This window comes from Marmota marmota, unplaced genomic scaffold, assembly GCF_001458135.2.
Source record: "Marmota marmota marmota unplaced genomic scaffold, marMar, whole genome shotgun sequence".
In the NCBI taxonomy this organism is placed as follows: domain Eukaryota; kingdom Metazoa; phylum Chordata; class Mammalia; order Rodentia; family Sciuridae; genus Marmota; species Marmota marmota.
This window is the reverse complement of record NW_026000082.1, coordinates 119,778-146,697: the sequence shown is the minus strand read 5'-3', so window position 1 is coordinate 146,697 and position 26,920 is coordinate 119,778. Positions and strand designations below refer to the sequence as shown.

General features: G+C 38.4%; 1 protein-coding gene across 2 annotated transcripts in view; it reads left to right on the top strand.

Moving 5' to 3' along the window:
* Il23r (interleukin 23 receptor) overlaps nt 1-26,920 on the top strand; it is a 75,202-nt gene that overhangs the window by 42,379 nt on the left and 5,903 nt on the right. Inside the window, exons 8-12 of one of the 2 annotated variants that reach the window (XM_048815173.1) lie at nt 6,852-6,941; nt 9,715-9,817; nt 12,527-12,617; nt 14,841-15,493; nt 26,108-26,905. In XM_048815173.1, the coding sequence (XP_048671130.1) occupies nt 6,852-6,941; nt 9,715-9,817; nt 12,527-12,617; nt 14,841-15,493; nt 26,108-26,222 (1,052 nt within the window). In that variant the 3' untranslated portion in view covers nt 26,223-26,905. Of the gene's footprint in view, nt 1-6,851; nt 6,942-9,714; nt 9,818-12,526; nt 12,618-14,840; nt 15,858-26,107; nt 26,906-26,920 lie in introns of those variants that run through there. The other variant, XM_048815174.1, reaches the window with a different exon arrangement.

Genomic DNA, 26,920 nt, shown 5'->3' with positions numbered 1-26,920 from the left:
AACACTGAGAATGTGGAAGTCAACTCCCTAAACTCACCATAACCAAAGACAAAAAGGTGAAACAACCACTTCTAAGTAGGAGTGGTTTTCAATTCTGCACTGTAACACAGAACCCTTTGTAATGGGGAAAAAAAAGGGTACTGGCCTTTGATCCCTTTAATAAGTCTTAGGCCTGAGGGAAGGGCATTTACATTTCATAATGACTAATTAACTTGCTCGAATTGCAAGTTGCAGAAGTTTCCCAGAGAAATCATATTATGCTTTTTTTTTTTTTTTTTTTGACAATTTTCCAGAGGAGGGCAAGTAGGAGCAGAGCTATATGCCACATTGTACTTTGTTCTCATCAAAGTACTGGTTGCTGCTTAGCAGTGACTCTTGAAAGCTCTCATTAATACTTCAGGAGTGTTTGTGGCTAGAAGAGAAAAACCAAATATTATGTCAGTGGAACAAAATAGCGGTGATATTAAATACAATACGAATTTGATGGTGGCACATGAAGTGTTTTTCAAAAGTGCTGTTATTTGTAAAGAGAGGTTTGGTGATTCATTCATATGGAGATGAACAATAAATTTATAGATTCTTTCTTTACATATTTAGTTTTTGCAGAACTGGGGGTTGAACCCAGGGACTCTCTACCACTGAGCTACATCCACAGCTTTTTTTATGTTTTGCTTTTGAGACCTTTTGGCCAAGGTTGGCATAAATATGTAGTTCTTGGTTGCTAAACGTGTTAAATAGACACACATTGTTTCCTGAAATACTAATACATTGAGACTTTCCATTTGGGTTTTATTTAAATTTCTTTGGATCCTGAATCTAATAAATCACCAGGCTTCTGAGACTAAAAAACAACTCAGAAGAGTTCCACAATCTCTCTGAGGTTTGCCATCTGTTCATAGAGGATAAAGATTAAGCTTTTCCATGATGAAGTAGTAACCTCCTGTTTTAGGTTCCTATTGTTGTGGTACCAAATTATCACAAACTGAATAGTTTAAAACAGCAAAATTTTATTATCCTGTAGTTCAGAGAAATCCAAAATCAGTATCACAGGACTAAAATTGAGGTGTGAACAGGGCTGTGTTTCTTCTGGAAGTTCTAGACAGGATCATTTTCATTACCTCTTCCAGATTCCTAAGGCTGCTTGCATTTGTTGGCTTGTGGCCCCATCCTCCACCTTCAATGTGACAGGTGCAGCATCTTTCAGTCTCTTTCTCTGACTCTCATCCTTCTGCCTCCTTCTTACAAGGATACTTGTTATTTCATTCAATCCACCCATATAGCCTAGGGTAGTGACCCCATTCTAAGTCCTTCATGCCAGATAAGGTAGCCAATTCATAGGTTCCAGGGTTTAGGATATGGACATCTTTAGGAGGCCATGATTTGTTCTACCACATCTCACCAATCCATCCACCACTGACAATTGCACTTTTGACTAGCCAGGGGTGATTTGGTGCAAGCAAAATAAATCAATTCTGCTTATCTTAAGCAGAAAGGGAATCATTGGAAAGACAGCTGAATATCAGTAGAAAGGCTGGTGAAAAGGGCATGAGGAGATGCATGTGTGAGCAGGAGCCAGAATCAGTCTAGGAAGAACCTGGTGAGAACCCTACAGCTGGCATGTGTGCCTGCCCTGTGTTGTGAAGCCCACTGCTGCTGCTGTCACCAGCCCCTGGATATACCTATAGCTACTGCATACATACTGGGTACTATGTGGTTTCCTGAAGCTGCATGTTTCCTATTTACATTCAAAGTCTGGGAGTTGAGGGAGCTGGCTTCTGACTAGCTAGCCTTAGGTCATCCGCTTAAGCTATTTGCCAGCTGAGCAGAGAGGGAGTATCTGTTTCCCCAAGACTTTTGAAGAGGGAAGCCCTACTTGCCTCTGACCTATGTTAGAATGCCCACAAGGAAGTAAGTCCTAGTGTTGGGCAAAAAAAAAAAAAAATGGCAAATGTTTACCAGACTCTTTGGACTCAGGAATTAGGACACGCAATGCTGGAGAGCAGGGCTGTACTTTTGAAAGATCTTTGACTACTGGTAGGTGTGGAAGGCTCCCCATTCTCACACATTGAGTTTTGCTACACTTCAACATCAGGCCCTCATCTATATATGGTCCATACCACTGAGGGAAATTTTCTAGATGATTGCTGCTTTTTACCTTTTCCTCCTTTTATTCTTTGCCTTAATAATATAACTGCCATCTGTACATTTTGTACCCCCTTCTCTCTGAAGATAAAAAATGCTCACAGCCTAGGATTATATGAATGAAGATAGTCCCTTGGATATGTCTCTGCACACCTTGTCATCCTTAATATATATAGTTGACATAATCCATTCATCTACTACATGATTCATTGTTTGACTTGTTTTTCAAGGTGTGGTAATGAGTGTGTTGCTGACATTTCATTTTCTCTGCCCTGGGCTTCTGGTGCCTACTTGATAAGTGTGACCACTGTCTGCACAATAATGGTGAATTCCAACCACAGGGCTAAACTGGTCTGGCCTGGAGAAATTGCTATTTTCTTAAATACTGTGCTACAGTAGAGCACCCAAAGAAAGAAATTAGAGAGAAGCCAAAAAGAGATGTTTGTATTTAACAAAAGTAGGATGGGAGCAAAAAACTCCAAAGATTTTGAAAACACACCCTTTGCTCTTTAATTATTATTTTATTTTTACTATGATTCCTCTTCTTGAACATCTAGAATCTTCTGAAAGAAAGTCCTAAAAAGATCCATGTCTTACCTCTAATCAAAGCCTTTATGAGGCAGACCTTGATTACCATGGCTTTGACACAAGGTTGGCAAAGACATAGGTAAATAAAGAAACCTCTTAGGTGTTTAGACTCTTTGGCCCAGTAATTTTACTTGCAAAAGTCTGCCCTAAGGAAATAATCCAAGATATGGAAATCAAGAGATATGGAAAGGAAGTTTATGTACAACGATATTTATCCTAAAGCTAATCATAATAGTAAGAATTTGAAAACAATCTGTAAGTCTCACAATAGCAATAACTAATGCTTATTAGGGTTTTAATTGATATAAAACATGGTACTGAGTTGCGAGATATGAACTATCTAATTAAGCCTCAAATGTGAAGCACTGCTATTATCCAATTTTACAAATGAGGAAACTGAGTCATAGAAGGGTTAAACAATTTGCCAGAACCATACTCCTCCAACTAGTGGATGCAGGACTTTGACCGAGTTTCATTTGAGTTCACAGTTGGTGTTTGAAACTACCATGGTGTACAGTTTCTCAGTATGACTATAACTGAAAAAATTCAGTATAAACGTGATAAAATCTCAAATATCCCTAATAATACTAATAATAATGATAATGATAATGTCTTAATTTAAAAATGTTTTCTTAGTTGTAGATGGACCTTTTATTTATTTATTTTTATGTGTTGCTGAGGATCAAACCCAGTGCTTCACACATGCTAGGCAAGAGTTCTATCACTGAGCTACAGCCCCAGCGCTCAAACAATTTTTAATAAAATAAGGAAATGTTGAATGAAAAAGGCAGAGCACAACATTTATTAACGAGTATGATCTCCACCCAGGGTACAGATACACAAAAAAAATTCTGTTAACAAATATTAAAAATGATTACTTCTAGTTGGAGAGTAAAAATAAAGTTTTTGAATGCATCTCCATACTTTTCTATATTTTTGAACATCCTATAAGTAGCACATATTGCTTGTACAATCAAACAGTTGATTTAATCCTGGGCTGAAGATTCAAAGAATTAGTGCTAATTGGGTTAGTCCAATTGTAGCCCATAGTGGTGGGGTCTGGAGCCCCAGAGGCCAGCAGCTCTACCCGCCATGAGTGGCCCCAGAAGAGCAATGCTAAGCTCCAGTCTGGGAAGGCTGCTTGGAGGGCTGACTGTGCACCACACCCTGAGCTGTCCTGCTGCAGAACTGAGGTTATTAATAAAAGGAACTAGCGACCAGAACAAATTACATGTCAGAACTAGATGGGAATTTCCATTCTTCACCCTCTACCTCAGTGACATCAGGCAAGTTACTTACCTTGAGTTTTTGTTTTCTCATCCATAAAATAAGACAATAGCATTACCTACATGATTGAGTTGCTATGAAGATTAAATGAGAGACAGCATGTAAAGAATAATATGTTACCTGGAACATAATTAATACTCATTAAATGATTACTTCAAAAGGATAACAAATCACACTTTGCCCCTCACTAGACAGAGAGAAAAGTCATGGAGATGATTTGGCATTGCCTCTAAGAAATAAATGTAATAAATTATTACTAAAACCAGGTCCTTTTGAATGGATTTGATTAACTTAGCCTGGTATCTGTTAGGCTAAAGAATATAGTTATGATAGGCTTTTAGTTTTGTCCATGAATAAGAAACTACATGTCTTGTTTGAAACCACTCTAAATTCCCTTCCAACACATTGTCTTCTATAAGGCTAACTTTAAAGTTCAATAGCAGTGCATATAAACCATATAAAAAATTTCCCCAGATTCCCCAAATCAGAGACAAGTTAGGTTTTCTGAGTACACTCCTGTGAAAGTAATGGGCATATTTAACTTCCTGTGGCATGAATAGAATTGTCCCAGTTGTGACCTTAACACTGCACATACTATACAAATAATGAAAATATCTCGGGGTTTTTCTAGCACTTTAGAAAATATCCTGACCATTACAGCTGATATGTTTTTCAGTTGTAAAGGAATCTTTTTGTGTATGTGTGTGCATGCATGTGGGCACATCATTTTGGGAATGCTGTCATTATATGTTAAAATGTTTCAAAATACTATAAAATACTTAATAACTGGCAAACTGAGGATATGAAATTATTTTATTTTTCTCTCCTTTTTTCTTGTTAAAAATATTTCTCTCTATTATAAATTTTGCTTTTTAATGAAAAATGTTAAGTATAATTTAAAAAGAAATGACCTAGCCACTTGGTGGCAGTATGCCATGAAGAATACGGTCTCTGGCTTTGTTTCAGTCCCATGATTAAAAATTTTGTCATTGACTTGATTTTGTCTCTGATAATCTTGTTTACAAGTTATGTTACTTCATATATCTGATTCTTTGTAAAATTACCCTCTGATAATTAAGCACCTCTTTTAAGTAACTTTAATTTAATCTAATTTAAATGACTGCATCTGGTTGATTTGAAAGTCTGATAGCAAATAGACCCTAAAGGAAGATTGCATTTATTCTTTATTAGGGCTAATAAAGCCCTAGTCAGATGTGAAAATTATTTTTATATGATGCCAAATAATAACTAAATGAAGTTTCAATGCCAAATAATCACCTGTAATTTATAAAACAGAATTATATTCAACTGAATTGAAAACCAACAACACTATCACTTTTAAATAAAAATACAAATTTTAAAATAACAAAAGTTAAAATAAAAATAATTCTGCAACCTATGTTTATAAACCCATGATTCTGCCAACTTGAAAATCTTGTTGCATTTTAAGGTATTATTTCTACTGTTAAAATTTCAAATTAAGGCAAATACAGACTCCAGCTTGTGCTCTCCGAGAATAAACATTGGCTTGTTAAACAGAGATTTAGATGCGTGAACCTGGCTGCCCACGGTTAGGGTACAACCTTAACCCTTCAGAGTTTGATGGAGCCCTACACCAGGGAGAAAAAGAAATTTAGTAAAGTATTGAGAAGCCATATTCACAGGAAACACTTTCCTTTTGCTGTAGAGAAGCCAGAATAAAAACACAGGAAAGAACTTTTGGCTTTTACAATGTTTTCATCTTCTAAAATTCCCTGCCCTATTGTTCTTAGAGAACAGCCCTTCAATAGAGCTTGTTCCTGCACCCAAATTAGCCTTTCTCAAAAATTTCCAAAAACCCATAGGAATTTTTTCACTAAAAATGTATGCTCTATTTCTCAAAGAAAAATCTTGTGGGCCACATAGCTTATTATATAATCCTGTGATATCTCAGTGACAGTTAAGGATGCCTTAAGTTGTGATTCCTGCCTGGACCAAGAAGAATATTTTGAAAAGAAAAATGTGAATACTGACTGAGTAAATAAGGGCTTGAGGGGCTCCTGGAGATGCAGAACTTAAAACCATCTTCAGAAATGTCTTCTGATAACTGATAGAATTGTGTCCTTGAAGTCACCTCTGGCAGCTTCTAAGTATCAGAAAGGGGCGGACTGGCAAGGTCTCTCTGGAACTTTTGCGTTCTGACTTAAAGTGAGTTAGCTGCCAAGACTACTCACCCATCCCTGGTTGGAGGCCTTCATTAACAAGCCTCAGACAGCCCTCATGACTAGGCAGGGCCGGCCAGGATCCTTGCCATTGGGAAAGGAGCAGAGAGGAGTCATTAATGACATTCCACACCTGTGTTACAACCCCAAAGTGTCTGCTAATCAAAATTGAGCTTCTTGTGGGAAGCCAAGAGGGAGCGAACAGCTTCCCAAAGATTGCACAAAGGCCCAAAGTGACACATCTCCAAGGCCCTTAAGGAAACTTAAACCTTATTGCATCATCTATTGGAAGGAATCAAGTAGAAACCAATTATTGTGCATTTTTCTGGCTCAGTGAAATAAAGCTCCTTGGTATTTGTTGCCTAGAAGCCTCATGAAATTAGTGGACACACCCTGAAATTTTACAAACCCTCAGCGGTTTCTAATTGTCCTTGCAATATTTCCTCCTTGGAGATTTACCAAATTAAATTTAAAAAAGGGAAAAGACACACTTGCAGGCCATTGCTTTTATTCCACCCTTCAAGCCTATGAAAGTTACTGGTTGACTTTAATCATCTCTGAGCAAGGGAAGAAAGTCTCTGAAGAAATGGAGCCACCTGAGTGCTCTTTTCTTGATGTTCTTTTCTTTTTAAGTCCCCCAGGTCACACCAAAATCTTTCCAACATGATACTCAGAATTCTGACCTTCTCATTTCTTCCACCTTAAAAGGACACCTTACTTCTGGTAAGAAAATAACACCGAGGCTTTTTCAGAGTCTTCAATAACCACCCATTTTAACCCCCACACTGAAAATTCACATGGCAGACATGAATTTCTGGGCAATAAGATATGCCATATGCTTTCTATAGAAAAATACTCGGCAAAGTACGAAAATATGTTTAAAATTAAAGTAAAGGAGAGGTTTAGGTGGATTTTGCCAACTTTTACAGTGAGTTGAACAGATTTTCATCTCAGTAGGTAGGTGCTGGGTCTCAAGTCCCAAAAACTTCTAAAAATATACCACTCTCTGTCTACCATGTGCTAGGAGTTTTATATACATCATCTTTTTTAATCTTCAAAACAATCTGGTGAGATAAGTGTTATGCATCTATTTTGTAAATGAGAAAAACCAAAGCTCTGAGGGATGGAGGAATGAGTCCAAGGTCACACAGCTGCTAAGGGACAGATAAAAATTCAAATACTGTTCTTTTAAACCCTGAAATCTGTGTTCTTTCTCTTACACAAGTAGCTCCCATTTAATTTGTTGATATGACTGGGTATGATTCTGCTGATGAGCATAATTAAATGTTTTCGGCGTGAAAAAATAATTAGATTAGGTTGTGTAATGGGTGCTTTAAAATATCAGATTAAATAAAATGTTTAAAAATATTAGATTAGGTTGTGTAATGGGTGCTTTAAGTAACTTTTGCATTGCTATAACCAAAATGCCCAACAAGAATGACTTAGAGGAGGAAAATATATTTGGGGTTCATAGTTTCGAAGTTCTCGGTCCATAGATGGCCTACTCCATTGCTCTGAGCCTAAGATAAGGCTTGGGGGAAGGGCCTAGGAGAGGTAAGTTGCTCCCTCCCAAGGCACGCCCCCAGTGACACACTTCCCCTAGCCATGTCCTACCTGCCTATAGTTTACACCCAGTCTGTTCATTCAAACTAGCATGGAGTGATTAGGTTACAGCTCTCACAATCCAATCATCTGAACATTTCTGCAGTAATACAGGCGCTACTGGAGGACACCTCACATCCAGACTGTAACCATGAGCAAGTAAAACTCTTAAGTATAAGTTTCAGACTGAAAAACTTTGGCATGATCATTTCAACATGGTAGACCATTTATCTCTTTGCATAGAGATCTGACTGGACCAGTATAAGAACTTCTACAGCTTGTGTTGATATTCCTTGCACCTTCATTGATTCATTCAACAAATATTCAGTAAACAACTCTTAAGTGCCAGGTATTAGTTTGAGTGATGGGAAATTAGTAGTGAAAAAGAAGAAGAAGAAGAATATCAAAGCCCCCAATCTTCATGGAGCTTCCATTCTAGATAGAGGAGAAAAATAACCAACAAAAACAACAAGAAAACCAGGTGGTGGCTAAGTGTTACAAAGAAACACCAGACAGGGTGATGGCATCCTGAATTTGTAGATGCAAATCAGTCATGAGCCAAGTGCTCAAGTTCAGGGCAGATTCCTAATTATGGATGTCTATACAGACATGCAACTTGATAGTTCTGTTGGAATTGTGGAGGCCAAGAACTTAAGGCAGTTCTACTAGATAAGTATTAAAATCCCTGTTTTATGGAAGAGGGAACCTGAGCCTCATGTTACAATTATGCCCCACAGTCACAGAACTCGTAAGTGGCAGAGTTCAGCTCAGCTCTTGGTTGCTTTTCCCTACTTCTTAGACCTCTTCTTCCAGCATCATGTTAATTGAGGAGCCCTCAATCCAAGGAATGTGGCAGTCCATAATCCCTTTAGTGGCTTGAAATATTCATCCATGGATCTTTAGCTCTGGGAAAACACCAGTGTCCTATTCCACTGAGATTTGAAGATAAAGCTACACAAGTGCCTTCTTGCCAATTGGGTTTAAGAGAGAAGCTGGTCAGTCTGGAGATCCCAAAGGGCATAGCAGGCACAGAAGGGCAATAACTAGGGTGGGGGCAATATAGTATGTGTTTCCTGGTTTGTATTCGAAAAGAGGTAGCGAGGGAGGACAGAGGACCACGGGGAGGCCAAAACCCAGCATGGCTCTAGAGAAAAGTCCAATCTAAGTCATGTCTTAGCTGTCTTCTTTATTTGAATATCAGGTTTTCTCATGTACTAGGGAGAAAATGTGATAAGTGTGGTGGGTAACATATGCTGAATAAGTTATTTTAATTATTTAAAGGAAATTAACTCAATGCCAAAATGCAAGAACAGCATTGTTTCTAAAATAAGTATAGGACTATAGCAACGTCGATTTCTTTCTTATGCCATCTATTGTTCTAGGTAGAGTGAATGTCCTTTCTCAGCAGGAAAAATTTCATGAAGAATGACGAGAGGTTGCACACAGATTTTTGTCTCACATAAATGGTTAAAAACAAAACAAAACACAACAATCCCGGTTGTGATGGTGGCCAGCATTAGACCTTGTCACAGGCAATTGGGAATTCTCACCTGTGTCAAACAAACCAAATGAGGTTCATAACTAAATGTTTTTAAATGAAATATGCATTCACAAGCTGACCACATCTGCTGGAGATGTACTTCTAGAAACCTGCTGACACCAGATACATCAGTCCAATTTTCTCAAACCAATAAGGCTGTTTCCTGGGGGTCTAGTCATGCATTTTGAAAGAGCAGTCGCTTCATAGCCCAAGGCATAGGTGGTCTTTGCCTCCGCTTTTCCTCTTCCTTTGAGATCAGTGACCTTCACTTTGAACAGAGTAGAGAGAACAATACTGCTGGCATCAGATGAATGCTAATGCTTAGTTAAAATTATTTTTCTTTCCTCTCATTAGACAACAGGCAAGACATTGGACTTTTATCGGGCATGGTCTTCTTTGCTGTTATGTTGTCAATTCTCTCTTTGATTGGGATATTTAACAGATCGCTCCGAACTGGGTAGGTTTTTGTAGTTTCTGTGTTCTAATTTAGGCCATATATATGTGCTATCAAAATGTTGTCAATTGAGTTATTTACTAGAAAAGCCCATTAACCTTTTTACTCAGCAAAAGGAAAATTAAAGGTCCAATGCTTAGTGCCAAGCTCTTTACAAATACCGTTCATTTAATCCTCACAGTGACCTACCAAAAAGCGTCATGGCCTGTTTTTCAGAAGACCTGAACAAGGCTGAGAGGTTGTCCTCTGCCTGGGATCATAGAGCACTAGGCCAGGAGTCCAGCTAGACAGCGTTGACATCCACACCCGTGCTCCCCACCCCCCACAGCCTTTCCATGGCACCCCAAGCTATCCACAGCACCTGGATTCCTCTAAGTAACCATGATAGCAAACCTTGAATTCTACCCAAAGAAATCAGCTGAATCAGTGTGGAAAGAAGTATGGATGTTTGCATTTGTCACTTTGTTACCAGTAGTGTTGGTGGTGAGGGATCCAGCCCCTTCTTCTTGATTCTTTCAATCTGTCTCCCTACTATATGGTGTCAGTGGAGATCTGTGCCTAGTTATTGAAATTTTGAGATTATTATGAGATTTTGAGAAAAGCAAGGTCTTTGGTCCTCTCAGTTTTATTGGATGCCTTGAGTATCTCCAATGTGTCCATAGACAGGTCGTTTCATGTGGCAGTTTCCCAGTATATCCAATTACGCACAGATGTTGACACATAGGAACATTCTTTGCCAAATTGGCACTGAGTTTCTCTTTCTTGTCATCACTTGCTTCGTGAGATAATCGTTCTTTAAAACTTGTTATCAAAATGCAGTAGAAAGATTTAAAGTGAGTTATTTGAAATAAAGTATTTTAATGATTTCTTAGATTTTCCCTTAGAATTTAAGTAATATTTCAAAATTTAAATTACACATTAATGAGCATATCCCTAATACCTTGACAAGGTGGCAACTAGAACTTCATTTTAGGTAGTTTTAAAATATGCTTGATCATAAAGCCCCTTGAAATCTAATCCTAATTTCAAAGTAATGCTACATAAAGATTCTAAATTTTGTGTTCTTATCCAAAGATGTCCTATTTAGTTTGAAATTTTAAATAACTTTAGGTTTATTATTAAAAATAACCTAAAAACTGGAGCGGGGATTGTAGGTCAGTGGTAGAGTATTGCCTAGCATGTGTGAGGCACTGGGTTCAATTCTCAGAACTGCATATAAATAAATAAATAAAGGCCCATCAACAAGTTAAAAAAAAAAAAAACAACTAAAAACTAACTTTGGGTTGGTAATGACAAAGAAGTAAGATAATTCTTGATTAACTTAATTTGTTGAATAAGTACACTTTTTTAAAAGATAAAAGAAACAAAGATAATTCCAATATAGCTATTTTACATATAAGCAGTTATTGTTAATTTATATAAAAACCCATTATTTATGGGCTGGGGTTGTGGCTCAGTGGTAGAGTACTTGCCTAGCATGTGTGAGGCATTGGGTTCGATCCCCGGCACAATATAAAAAATAAACAAATAGAACAAAGATTTAAAAAAAAATACATTATTTATAAAATCCCTACATCAGAAACAGAACTGGACAACAGAAGACAAAACATTTTAAACATAATGAAACCAAAACTAAGTAAATATATATATATATATATATATATATATATATATATATATTCTCACTGTATCAATGTGCTATATAAAAACTTTACCACAATAACAAGAATTTACTAGTTTGATCAAATTTTAAATATAGAAGGAGTAAAAAAAAACTGAATCATAAAACATTGTATAAATATATGTAAAGCAATCATTTTTACCCCAAAGTCCAAGGTCAAACAGGGCTTGTGGCATTCATCCAGCCATTTTGGTTGTTACTTAATAAAAAGTTTTAGAGAATCTGTTTAAAACAGATTCCCAAGTCCTATCTGTTGTTCGCAGGTCCTTGTTAACATGTAAAACTAAGCCTGAGATGAGTTTAGTCTCTTCCATGTTTCTGGTGAAACCTTTCCACCCTATGGATTTGAATTTTCAATATGTGAAGTATTTTAAACTTAGTGGCATCACCAAGAATAAGTTGGAAGGGCAGGAAGTTCTCTCTTCTTTCCATCAACTCATCCCTAGGATACTTAATAAGCACACAGTCTAGGTGAAAACCAGTGCTCACCACACCACATAGTTGTTCCCTTACCTCCTATTCCAACCAAGTAAAGAAAATTTGATAATTGTGTCAACAGTATTTGGAATAATTACAAAATTTAGAATTAGGGGAGGTTGAATTATAGGTTTTTATTATATAATAGTCTCTTCTTTTGTATTTAATAGTTATGGTTGCCTTAGAAAGTTCTACAAGATATCCCTCACTTTTTCAAACTTTCCCACCCTGGCATGATCTGCTTAGAGTGGTTTGCTGTATTTAACAAGTGTGTGGTTTCTCCCAATTCTCTTGAACCTAATGTGTTTTGAAATGTTCCTGCTCATTAGAAAGAAGCAGAACAATAGAGACCAGAGGAATACCTGAAAAGATACTGAGTCAGCTTTCCCTTAACTTTAAGAGATGAAAACCTTTGTCCCTGTATCAGGAAGTCTGATTTTTATTTTGCATTCCATTCTACTTGTTCCCTTCTCTACCTCTTCATCTTCTATGATTGCCTGCACCAATCATAAAGTAAAATGCTCCTTCTAATATGTCATGTTTGATTTTTTTAGAATTAAAAGGAAAATCTTATTGCTGATACCAAAGTGGCTTTATGAAGATATACCGAACGTGGAAAACAGTAATATTGTGAAAATGCTTCAGGTAACCAAACACCATCAAATAAAAACAGAGTGGCAATTGGGACCAAGAGTGGGGTCTAATGATTAAAGTAGAATTTCCATTCAAATATGTGGCTCCACATATTAACATAATTACACATGTCTAAAGAAACAAAACTGTACATCTTTCAAATCCTACTTAAAAGAGATGAAGGAATAGGGTTAGGAGAGGAAAACAGAGAGGGAAGAAAGAAACCATACTATTCAAGAGAGAAATGTGAAGTGGAAGACTGTGGGTCCGGTACTGAGGTCATTAGACCAAGAAACTGGCAGATGTCTTTGGGCACAAAGGATGGAGGGAAGCAAACTCAATGGAATGAGCTTCAAAGACTCAAAGAGGCTTCTGTTTCACACGAGGTAGAGAAGTGGTGGAGCTTATGGAGGACACCACTTTCTATTTTAAACCCAGGGGAATATGAGCAATTAACATGAGGGGACTGGAGGATGGTGTCCCCAGTGGGTAGGCAGGTTTCCATTTCAGCAAAGAGAAGGGTGTGAACCACAGGAAGACTGAGGATAGGGCTTTGCTGGCCGTGGAAGAGGGAGAGGGTCTCTGTGTGTTTCTAGCCATCTATCTGCTCAGCTATCCAGGGCCTCGAAGCCCTGTCAGTGGGACAGACATGTCATCCAAGCATTGCAGTGCAGGGATGTACATGCAGTGACACATGAGCCCCCATGTTTGACAGGAAACACACAGAGACGAGAAGGAGATACTGAGGAGAAAGCGAGAGCATTCTAAGCAGAGGTGACAATGTGAGCAAAAGTACAGAGGTAAGACCAGCACGTCAGGTAGGAGAAGGCCATATTTGTCAAGCAAATAAGCGTGGCTCTGTTTGCAGCTCTGGTGAGCCCCTTCACCGACTCTTTCCCCCGCCTCATATCATTTGAACAAGAGGTTCCTAGCCTAAACCTAAAAAAAGTTTTTAAAGTTTTAAAACCACCTGCCACAGAATGAAGTTCAACTGCCGTAACACAAAACCTGTGAGGTGACCCCAGTCCCCATCCCAGCCATAATCCAGTCACTCCTCACATCAAGCTTTTCCATTAAGCAATACCCAACTGCTACTTTTGCCCAAACCTGGCAAGTTCTCTGAGGAGGCAAGACATGAAGAAAACCTGAATAACACTTCACATAGCTTTATTTGAGATCCTCCCCTTTGCCAAACTCCTGGAATTGGAGGGGAAACTTGGTTTCCTTCAGATGAGTTCTGGGTTGCTGCTGAAGACATTAGGGAGTGGTCTGCTCAGAGCTGTCATGACAGAATGCATAGACGGATGGGTTTAAACACCAAGCATTTGTTCTCACAGTTCCATAGACTGGCAAGTCCACGGTGAAGGTGCCAGGCAACTGAGTTTCTATTGAGGGTTTCCTTGTCCTCCTCACCTGGCAGAGAGATCATCTTTCTCATGTCTCTTGTTCATGAATCCCATTCATGAGGTCTCCACCCCCATGACCCACTTACTTCCCAAAGGCCTCCACTTCAAATAACATCACTTTGGCTTCAGCATATGAACGGGGTGGTGGGGTTGGCACAAATGCTCAGTCTGTGATAGATGGCACTAATTTTATAATTGTGTTGGCTAGAGTTATTTGCACTGGGAGGCTGGCACTCAACTGGAACGTTTCAAGTCCTTCCCTCAAAAGTCAGCAGGCTGAAACCTTCACCCACCTTCCTGATGGTCCCACATACCTGAATTGTGAGTGGCTGTGCACCCGGAGAGCCTCAGCACAGGCACACACCACAGCCTCACTCTCAATACGTAAACAAAATAGGAGTCTCTCCCCTTTCTTTTATTTAAACAACAAAGTGGCTTTTTCCCCCCCTTGTAGTAAGACTCCATAATATTAAGAACTATTCCTATATATTCCAAAGCCCTACGTTAATATGCAAGTTAATCAGCAAGTCCCTTCTTCCTCTTTAAAACTTTTAAACTGAGAAATATGCTTAAGAGGCACGGATTATTTTTATTGTTCCTTTCTTTCAGTCACCTCTTGGGGAGGATTTCATAAGGATTTGGAAGCAAGTAGGAGAACAAAAGACAAAAGGAGGAAATCATACAGGAAGATAAACAATATGAGAAAAGGGAGGGAGAGAGGAAGGTTGAGGGAAAGTACATTCCAGAGCTTATTCAATTATCCAGCTGGCTCCTTTAAAATTTTTTTTTTTTGTAAAACAAAACCATGTCCTTTTTTTCCCCCTCTTAGGAAAAAAGTGAACGTGTGACTAGCAATTTCAGTGAACAAGTCCTTTATGTGGATCCCATGATTACAGAAATAAGGGAACTCCTTTTCCTGGGAGAGCACAAGCGCAGGGATTGCGAGAAGGAAAATATAGAGTCCCTGGAGACAAGAGACGGCCTGCCAAAGTCACTGTTCACCAGCAATCCCATTGTGTACCTTCCTGACCTCCACACCGGATATAAACCCCAGATTTCAAATTTTCTCCCTGGGGAACAACATCTTAGCAATAGCGATGAACAGGACTCCTCAACCCCTACACAAATCGATTCCTTGGACCTGGAAAGGAATATGAGGTTAAAAAAATATCCTAACTTTGGTTTTTCTGTGTCAAGTATGAATTCACTGAGCAACACGCTGGTTCTGGAAGAATTAAGCCTCATTTTAAATCAGGGAGAATGCAGCAGTCCTCCTGACCTACAAAACTCAGCTGAGGGGCAAACCAGCATGTTTTTGGAAAACAAGTCACCCAGTGATCCCGTTCTGGAACAGACCCTGCTGCCTGATGAATTCGTTTCCTGTTTGGGGATCATGGATGAGGAGGAGTTGCCATCTATCAACTCTTATTTTCCGCAAAATATTTTGGAAAATCACATCAATAGGATTTCATTCTTGGAAAAGTAAGTGGGGTGGTCAGAATCCATGTGGGAAACCTGTCCTGCAGTGGAAATTTGGAGTCTTCCCTCGGCTGAAATTTAATTCTTCCTCAAAGGCACAAAGGTAGTACCTGCCTAATGTCCACAAAAAAAGCACCATTATTAGGAATATCACTGTGGGTTATTTTTTTTTAATATCAACTATTTCCTCTTTATATTTTCCTTCAGTGAAAGGTGTAGAACAGCTCTTTTGTAAGAAGAAAAGATAAATAATACAAATGATGTGGTAGTGAAATAAATCCGGGAAAACAGTTCTCTAAAATTAAAACGTTATTCACTTGCAAGGGGAAAAGCAAGTTAAGTTTTCAATTGATCACTTAAAATTCTCGTGTTGCTCAGTGAATTCATACTTGACACAGAAAAACCAAAGTTAGGATATTTTTTTAACCTCATATTCCTTTCCAGGTCCAAAGAAACAGAGGAACAGTGTGTTAGCATATTTGTTATATGGTTTTCCCCACTACTTTGAATTCAGGTATTAGAGATCTGATCTTCACATAGTGTGTTTTGGACTAAAAGAATTGTATAGGAATGATGATGGAAACCATGAAGGTATATTTTTCATTCAAGTTGAGTGGTGGCATTGTTTTTCTGTGGCATAGTTGATGTATTATTTACACTATTGCAAAATCCTTGAGGTGTATCAGATGCAGAATCACCAGGATACATTTTTTAATCAAATATATATATTAAACATGCCAGAAAATGATTGTTAAACCAGATATGTTTCCAAATCTGCAATGGCAAACACTGGCCATACTTGCTATTGCCCCATATTCCATATCTCCTTCAGACATCACGAGCTGATCACTACATACCTACTTTACTTCCTCCAAAATAAAACATTACTACTCACAGTATAAAAAAGCTTATCCCATGCTGTGAAGTTCTGTTGTTTATCCTAAAACATATAGGCACAAATATATTACCCTTTACATGTTCTAAAAGGAATATATTTTATATCATATAATATGCATATATATGTGATATCACTAATAAAATGCTATTGTTTAATATCTTAACTTGTAAGTTATCATATGCCTTTGCTTTGCTCTTCTCCAAAGGGAGAATCATAATGAAGCAAGTTGGGGTACTATTTTTTTGAACTGGGAATTGAACCCAGGGGTGCTTTACCACTGAGCTACATTCCCAGTCCTTTCTATTTTTTATTTTGAGACAGGATCTTGCTAAGTTGTCAAGGCTGGCCTCAAATTGATGATCCTCCTGTCACAGCCTCCCAAATCTCTAGGATTACAAGCATGTACTCCTTCTTCTGGCTAATATTCGTCTTTGATGTTTACCAGTCCTGATGAAAATATCGGATAACATGTGAAAAATATTTTCATTGTGTTTCACCCTAATTGTTATCCAATGCATATCAAAGCAGCATTTGTGATGCTTAAAGGATGACAGCATTATTTGATCTTCAGCACATGCTTCCACCACATGCAGCAAGCATCTCCTTGAGTTCTTCTTGGTGCCCCAGGAGTGGGAAGGGAGCTGCTTTCCTTTCTATGGTGTCCCTCACAAGCACATTGTCATTCAAATGGAGGAAGCACTTCTGATTCCATCTTTGCTTTAGACCCTTTTGTTCCAGATGGACTGGAAATTGAGGTTACTACTCCAATTCACGGGGAAATTTTCAGTTGCTTTATCACAATGCAATCTTCGTGTAGTCACCTTTTCCATCGATGTGACCAAAAGACCTGACAAGAACAATTTCAGAGAAGGAAAAGTTTTTTGGGGGGCTCATGGTTTCAGAGGTCTCAGTCCATAAACAGCTGGCTTCATTTCCTGGGGATTGAGTGAAGGCTGAACATCATGGCCCAGGAGTGTGGTGGAGAAAGCAGATCAAGACATCACACCAGGAAGCAGAGAGAGACTGAGCTCAGCTCACCAAATATAGACCCCAAAGACACACACACCCCCAGTCACCCACCTCCTCCAGCCATACCCCACTTGCTTTCAGTCACCACATAGTTAATTCCTGTCAGGGGATTATTTCACTGATTGGGTTGAAACTCTCACAACCCAATCATTTCTCCTCTAAACCTTCTTGCATTGTCTCACACATGAGCTTTTGGGGGACACCTAATATCTAACCATGACACTTGGCAAAGAATCAAGGGGTTTCTTTCTATAATTCTTTTATTTAACAAGGATTCATTGAACTGTTGAATGCCCAACTATGTGGAATTCACCTTGGGGACATGGAGGTTATCAAAACCAGCCAAGTCCCTAGAGCCTTGGGGCTTATATCCTAGGGACCAGACCAAGTGAGGACAAGTCCTTGCTCTCAGGAGCTTGTGTGGAGGTAGGGAATGGAAAGAGGCCAGAAAACACAAGAAGGCGAACGCCAGAAAATAAGTGTGGTGTAGAGAGGTAAGATGGGGTAATGTGATGGAGGGTGACCAGGTGGCCGCTTTATAGCGGTTGGACAGGAAAGAGCTCTCTCTGGAATTGACGTTGACCTTGCAGTCTGAACCTCAGGAGCCAGTATGTGAAAATCAGCTTGCTACTAATAAGTCCCCGTGGAAGAATTGAGTGGCTAATGCTTTTCCTTGTTTCCTTCCTGGACTTTCGCCTCCAAGAAAGTTTGCCTTCCTTAGCCAGAATTTTCTGTAGATGCTGGGGACAGGTGTGAGTCTCTTCCTCTTCCCATTTTGCTCTTGGGCCTGTTATTAACTTTCTTTATGTAAGTATCATAACATTGGGAGGTTGCTGAGTTCTAAAGGAGCATGTCCTGTCTACTGGTGTGTGTTAAGGAGAAAGAGGAAGAGAAAAACCCTCTCGTGGTACCATTCAGCAAGAGGAAAGGGAGAGGAATACAAAGAGAGACAGATTAATACTTAGGCAAGTTGGAACAAAATGGAGAGCCCCTGTCTGGATGAAGATCATTGAGAAATATCCAATGATATCTTCTGCCAGCTTCTTGTCCACTATCTTCTTTTTCTTACATAGAAGCAACAGGAGAGGCATCAGTGAAGTTGAGTTTGGGGGTGTATCCTTGGAGTATGTATATACATGTGTATATGCACTTTCTTTTTTAAATGACAATTTTTTAAAAAACCAGAGTTAGAAATAAATATTGAAAATATGAGATGGTACATGCATTTTGGGACACAGCTATCAGGTGACGCTGTCCCCTTGTCCTAGTGTGTCCCCAGGTTCTTCTTTTGTTATATATATATATATTTTTTGTCATCTTGCCTTTGACATAGAGACAGCACATGACTTTGCCACAGGACAGATATTTTTCAAAAATAAATTTTAGCTTTGCATCCCCTTTCTCCAAACACAATGAGTTGCAGAATCTTCCAATGTAGAGCAGATACAGACAAATCTCCTGCTGAAACAGGGATGTTGGAGGCCCAGACCAGGGCCTCTCCTTTTCCCCCTCTTCTGAAGCAGCATGAAAATCGGATGCTGGGGCTGCTTTTCCATCCCAGGTCCTGGCCAAGCCTCAAGAGTCTTAGGATTCTGAACTGAGCCTCACTCTTCATCTCAGCCTCAAGGGTGCCAACCCAGGCCACAGATAACCAGAATGCCCCCAAACCTGCCTGGACCCTGAATGATGAAGTGGAAAGGGACTTCCTCACAGAGACTATTAGCAGAGGCCAAACCGTATGCAATAATGATCTTGCTTCTCCCCGGTTACTTTATCATAGATATCTGGGCTTTGTTCAAGTTTATGTTCTTTTTGAGATCAGTAGGAATGAAATATTGTGTTGAGACCATAATTAGGTTTTATAAACCTAGAAATTGTCGATTCCTGCTGCTGTTTATCTCCTTAGGAAGTAATTATACCCATTATAGGAGTTTATATTTTAATGGGAAATGTTACCCACTTGGCAGACACTATTGATTTAAAAATAAAAGAAGTGATTAAAAATAATTTATGATTCTCTCTTGGGTAAAAAGCATGAAACCAATATAAAATAATTGGATTCTGATTCATAGAATGGATTGTGCACAACTGTCGCGGATGCCATACTTAAAGCAAAATTATAAGGAACTCTAACAAAGACTCGATAGAATGTCATTATGTCTCTTTCCCACGGCTAAGATTACACTATTAAATCCCAATTAATGTTTCATGTTAGGGCTCTATTAGCCATTTTTCTAATTCAGTTTTCAACTTCATCTAGGATAACCACTGAAAATCTTTTATATGCAGAAGCTCCATCAATGTTCTGAAGATGCATTCTCTTTTTGCTTATGGTTGGGAATACAAATTATTATCTAAATTATCATACTTAGCCTTTAGCAACAATTTAAGAACTTAGTCTCAAATAACCCATTTTTATTTGGGTCAGGAAGAGTATTCTGACCTAGTTTCATGAGAGGAGAAACAAAACCAAAACCAAAAATGCCCCACAGAGCTAAGCAGCAGCGCAGGTGAAGCGCAGTTCTTTCCCAAGACCATTGTTTTAAAAATTCAAGCAAAACAAAGTGCTGTCTCTAACCATAAAGGCATACCTAAAATTAGTGACTCTGTCTGAGAACAGGAAGGAAATCATAAATAGTCAAACACTGGAACCAAAGTGTGAGATAGGAAGTCAATAAACCTTACTGTTTTCTTTCTGTTCACATCCTGCCTGAGAATTTTATTAGAAGAGCATAAGAAAGAAATAATCTAATAGTGAATTAAAGAGAAAGTGCTTTTATTTTTAAGCTACATAGTAATTCATGCAAATAGATTTTTCAGTGATCAAAGTAATACCCATGTGAATGGAGTGAAAAGTGACAATTTCGTTTGTATCCCTACTTTCCAATCTCTGTCTTCAAAAATTAGTGATGCTCAACAAGCTGATGTTTTTTCTTTCTGTTTTTTTTTTTTTTATTTAAATGATGAAAATATAGTACTGTTCTGTGACTTGCTATTTTTATCCTAAGAGTGTATCTTGGAAATCCATGTGAAGATTTACTTTGTGTCGATTTACTTTGTTCTTTTAAACAGTTGCATAGTATTCCATACAGCATGTATGTGTTTACCTATTCTATGAATGGACGTTTAGGTTGTTACTAACTTTTCACACCCATTCCTGTAATAAATCCTCTTCTATATATCATTAGACATATATGTAGATTTTATAAGGTGTGAGAGTGTGGGAAGACAGTTGCCTACATGTAGACTTGCTGAGTCAAGAAATAATAACTTACATTTTGGTAAATATCATTTTTTTTCTCCAAAAAGACTTTGCCTATATTATCTGTATTTAAAATGTTTGTCAGTGTGGTGGGTACTTGTTTGCATTTTGCGGGGAACACAAAGTGGAACATTTTCTTATATATTTATTACTCTTTTGTATTCCTTGTTTTTCATTCACCTTTGGCCATTTTTCTGTTGTGAGCTGTTTTCTTAGTTGTTTGCAGGAGAGCTTTATATATAATCTTTTCAGTTATGTAAGCTCCAAATAATTTTTCCCAGCCTGTTTTTTTCTTTATTTTCTTTTGCTATATAAAAAAAAGCTTCAAAGTCATACATAGCAAATCTGTTTATATTTTTCTTTTATGATTTCTGGGCTACATATCATATTTGGTTATCTCTCTATCTATTTATTTACTTCCTTACTTTTTTATTTTGAGATGGGATCTTGCTATGTTGCTCAGTCTGATCTCAGGCCATTCTCCTGCCTCAGCCTCCCAACAAACTAATAGGCATGTACCACCACATCCACCAAAAGTATATTTTTAAGCTAAAATATTTAGTGGTGATATCAAGCAATGGGACTTGTGGGCATTACACACCAACAGATTAGAATCCCACTTCTCAGAATCTGGCTGTAAACCCTGAATCTGTTCAAGTTTCAAGTTCTGCCTTAAAAAGGGTCATTAGTTGAGAGGATTAAATAATATCACATATGAAAGAAAGCATACGCAGAGTACTTGACTCATAGCAGGCAGGGAAGGGTTCCGATGCAGGAAAGGAAGGAACAGGAAGACTGAGAGCCGAGGCTGAGAATGTCAGCTGATGGATGAGTGGCTGAGCTGAGAAGATGCACTGAGAAAACAGGGCTGCAAAACTCTGGAGACCCGCACTGTAAGGCAGCTCAGGACCGCTCCTGTCCACCTATCAAACAGCACCAACCTGAAGTTTTCCTTGCACTCGTGATCCTTGGTTTTGGAGTGTTCCTTGGGATTTCATAGTAAATATGCAAAATTTGCTATTCATATGATAATGGTAAATGACACTTATTTCAAACCACTTTTTATCTAGATTTAAGCAAAGTTCAGCACTCATTTTACTTTGGTATTTAATGTAGATTTATTTTATCTTAATTGCTGAAATTGGAAATCACTTGTATTTCATCAAATGAAGAGATTAGGATTTTTAAGAAACTGCCAGCTGCCGAGCATTTGCAGGTTCATTTTCTTTCTTTAATATTCATTGCACGTTCTATTCGATTTGTTACTTTGGAGATTACATTTGATTGCACAGAGGCAACATATGCAACCTTGTGAGGGATGGGAAGGCGCGTGCTGATGCCCAGAGCACTGCAGAAAAGCAATTTTAATGCAAACAACAAAACCCAGAAACGTTCTGCAAGCACAATAGACGACGGATTCAACCCATCCTCCATGCGGTAACAAACAGTGATTTCCAGAAGCGCTCTATAAACCTTTATGCTGTCTTTCCCATTTTTTGTTTCTTTTGTTTTACTCAGAAGTAGAAATTCCTATCTGGCAAAATAAGTTCCAGAAAATAACACAGTATTACAAATATAATCAACATTGCCAATACATGGACTAAGTAGCTTTTTCCCCTTAGGAGCTTGGATTAAGGTCAAACAGGGTTTTGAATTTCAAGTTGACCGCAGGCCCAGTGTGTGGTGCTGGGCAGTGTCACTGGGGTCCCCCAAGCTCTCCTCATCCTACTTTTGGGGTCAGGGGAGCCCTGCTGCAGAGGATTTCACCAAGCTGATGACTCTTTTATTTTTTTAATCTTCTTTAAATTTTTTTAACTTTTTAATTCTAATCTGTTATATATGATAGCAGCAGAATGCATTACAATTCATATTACACAGGCAGAGCACAATTTTTCATATCTCTGGTTGTATACAAAATATATTCACACCAATTTGTGTCTTCATACATATACTTTGAATAATGATGTCCATCTCATTCCACCATCATTTCTAAACCCATGCCCCTCCCTTCCACTCCCACCCCTCTTCCTTATCTAGAGTTCTTCTAATCCTCCCATGCTCCCGCTCTCTACCCCACTATAAATCAGCCTCCTTATATCAGACAAAATATTTGGCATTTGGTTTTTTAGGATTGGCTAACTTCACTTAGCATTATCTTCTCTAATTCCACCCATTAACCTGCTAATGCCATGATTTTATTCTCTTTTATTGCTGAGTAATATTCCATTGTGTATATATGCTACATTTTTTTAATATATATATTCATCTACTGAAGGGCATCTAGGTTGGTTCCACAGTTTAGCTATCGTGAATTGTGCTTCTATTGATGTGGCTGTGTCCCTCTAGTATGCTGTTTTTAAGTCCTTTGGGTATTGACCGAGGAGAGGGATAGCTGGGTCAAATGGTGGTTTCATTCCCAGTTTTCCAAGGAATCTCTATACTGCTTTCCATATTGGTTGCACCAATTTGCAGTCCCACCAGCAGTGTATGAGTGTGCCTTTTTCCCCACATCCTCACCAACACTTATTGTTGTTTGTATTCTTAATAGCTGCCATTCTGACTGCAGGGAGATGAAATCTTAGAGTAGTTTTGATTTTCATTTCTCTAATTGATAAAGATGATGATCATTTTTTCATATATTTGTTGACTGTTTGTATTTCACCTTCTGACAAATGTCTGTTTAGGTCCTTGGCCCTTTTATTGATTGGGTTATTTTTTTTTCTTGGTGTTTAGCTTTTTGAGTTCTTTATATTTGTTTTTATATTTGTTTTCTTGGTGTTTAGCTTTTTGAACACTAGATTAGTGCTCTATCTGATGTGTAAGGGGTAAAAAATTTGCTCCCAAGATGTAGGCTCTCTATTCACCTCACAGATTGTTTCTTTTGCTGAGAAGAAACTTTTTAGTTTGACTCCATCCCACTTATTGATTCTTGGTTTTAATTCTTGCACTACAGGAGTTGTATTAAGGAAGTTGAGGCCTAATCCTACATGATGGAGATTAGGGTCAAATTTCTTTCTATTAGAAGCAGAGTCTCTGGTTTAATTCCTAGGTCCTTGATTCACTTTTAGTTGAGTTTTGTGCATGGTGAGAGTTAGGGGTTTAATTTCATTTTGTTGCATATGGATTTACAGTTTCCCAAGCACCATTTGTTGAAAAGGCTATCTTTTCTCAAATGTGTGTTTTTTGGTGCCTTTGTCTAATATAAGATAATTGTAATTTTGTGGATTAGTTTCTGTGTCCTCTATTCTGCACCATTGGTCCACATGTCTGTTTTGGTGCCAACATAGTGCTATTTTTGTTACTATTGCTCTGTAGTATAGTTTAAGGTCTGGTATAGTGATGCCACCTGCTTCACTCTTCCTGCTAAGGTTTGCTTTAGCTATTCTGGGTCTCTTATTTTTCCAGATGAATTTTATGATTGCTTTTTCTATTTCTATGAGGAATACCATTGGAATTTTTATTGGAATTGCATTAAATCTGTATAGTGCTTTTGGTAGTATGGTCATTTTGATAATATTAATTCTGCCTATTCTAAAGAGCAAGGTAGATCTTTCCATCTTTTAAGGTCTTTGATTTCTTTCTTTAGGGTTCTGTAGTTTTCATTGTAGAGGTCTTTCACCTCTTTTGTTAATTCTCAAGTATTTTATTTCTTTTTTGAGGCTATTGTAAATGGGGTAGTTTTCCTCGTTTCCCTTTCAGAGGATTTGTCACTGATATTCAGAAATGCCTTTGATTTATGGGTGTTGATTTTATATCCTGCTACTTTGCTGAATTCACTTACTAATTCTAGAAGTTTTCTGATGAAACTTTTTGGGTCTTCTAGGTATAGAATCATATCATCTACAAATACTGCTAATTTGAGTTCTTCTTTTCCTATCTGTATCCCTTTAATTTATTTTGTCTAATTGCTCTGGCCAGTGTTTTAAGAACTATGTTAAGTGGAAGTGTCTTATTCCAGTTTTTAGAGGGGATGCCTTCAATTTTTCTCTGTTTAGAATGATGTTGGCCTGGGGTTTAGTGTAGATAGCCTTTACGATGTTGAGATATGTTCCTGTTATCCCTAATTTTTCTATAGTGTTTTGAACATGAAGGAGTGCTGTATTTTGTTCGGATGCTTTTTCTGCATCTATTGAGATGATCATATGATTCTTATCTTTAAGTGTACTGATGTGATGAATTACATTTATTGATTTCCATATGTTGAACCAACCTACCATCCCTGGGATGAACTCCACTTGATCATTGTGCACAATCTTTTTGAAATGTTTTTGTATTTGATTTGCCAGAATTTTATTGAGAATTTTAGCATCTATGTTCATTAGAGATATTGGTCTGAAGTTTTCTTTCTTTGAGATGTCTTTATCTGGTTTTGGAATCAGGGTGATATTGTTCTCATAGAAAGAGTTTGGAAATGCTCCCTCTTTTTCTATTTCCTGAAATAAATCAAAGAGTATTGTTATTAGTTCTTCTTTAAAGGTCTTGTAGAATTCGGCTGTGTATCCATCTGGTCCTGGGCTTTTCTTGGTGGAAGGCTTATGATGGCATCTTCTATTTCATCGTTTGATATCGGTCTGTTTAAATTGTGTGTATCATCCTGATTCAATTTGGGCAAATCATATGGCTTAAGAATTAAATATCGACGCCTTTGACATTTTCTATTTTATTGGAGTACAAGTTTTCAAAATAATTTCTAATTATCTAAGGTAATGACTCTTTCCTCCTTGAAATACTTTCTTCCCTCCAGGGACCTCACAGGCCAGGACCCCTTTCTCTGCCAATCATTCTCAATCTCCTTTTATGGCTTCTCCATAGCTCCTACTCACTGAAACGATGAAGGCCCCACAGCACTGACTTCAGTTCTCCCTTGGTGATCTTGCCCATTCTCCTGGCTTTAAATGCAATCCACACATTATGAAAACAGGTTAACCCAGCCTCTATGTCAAACTCCAGACTCATCCATTCAACAGTCTCCTTGACATCTTCATTCGTACATCATCAAGCGTGTAAGATTTAAACCTCACACATGTCCCTGTAGGGGAGCAAAAAAAAATGGCTTTCCACCACCCTCTCAGTTTCCTCGTCTGGGCTGTGAATTAGATTGACACAAGACAGATTAAGAGGGGAAAGATATTCTATTACAGATGTACATATGGGAGTCCCTCAAATTTGGAGACTGGAGGAAGGATTCAGTGCGTGAAACTTCCCTAGCACCCTGAAAGGAAGAGGGGCTTGGGATTTCTGGGGGATGATGGCAATTCAAGCCATGGGAGGGGAGCAGGAATTAATGATAAATAAAAGTTGTCATGAAGATAAAAAGCCTCTTAGGTGATAAAAAATTGTTTGGGTACAGCCTTGACAAGAATAATTGGCAGCCTGTGAGGAATCTAGTCTGGGTGCTAAACTAACCTCTAGCCTCTTCTGTCCTCAGGCAGACAAGAGGAGCTCTGAGAACACCTCTGGCTGCATCTGCTGTCCCCCAAGAGTCCCCAGTTCAAAGCCCTCAGTACGCCACAGCATCATATTTTGAGCATCATATTTCCTAAACTCCTTCATCCTCATCTCAGAAAATAATATTTCCACTTTTCCAGTTGCTCAAAAATCTTGGATTCTTCCTTGACTTTTTCTCTCACTTCTCACATCTTCTCTGTCAGGAAAACCTCCCCATCATACCTTCAAAATATACTCAGAAATTGGATTACGTCTTACCATCTCAACGCAACCACCTCATTCAAACACATCAGCTCCTGCCTGAGGGACTATAAAAGCCTCCAGAGGTCAATCTTCAACAGAGTCACCGAATGATCCCATTGAAAACCTGCCAGTGATGTCCATCTCACACACAATAGGAGTTCCATCACTACAGCAACCTATGAGACCTCCCGGCTTTATCTCTTTCCATCCCCAGTTCCTCCCATCAGCTCCAACTACATTGGCCACAGGGGACGTGCCATTTCCCTCCTGAAATGTACTTCTCCAGGGATTTGCATAGCTCACCAGAATGCAGCCTTCGGTAACTGCTGCTGCCCCCCTGCCCATCCAGGCCTCTCTAAAATAGCAAGCCTCCTCCACTCTCATTATTCCAGTTCCCCTCAGCTTCTCCTTTCTCTGCAGCAACACCACCTTCTCAAACACAATATGCTGCATACCCACTAACATTGTTCATTGTCACCCCCTACAATATAAGATTCAGGAGGCAGGAGTTTTGTCTGCTTTGTTCTGTAAAAAAAAAAAAAAAAAAAAA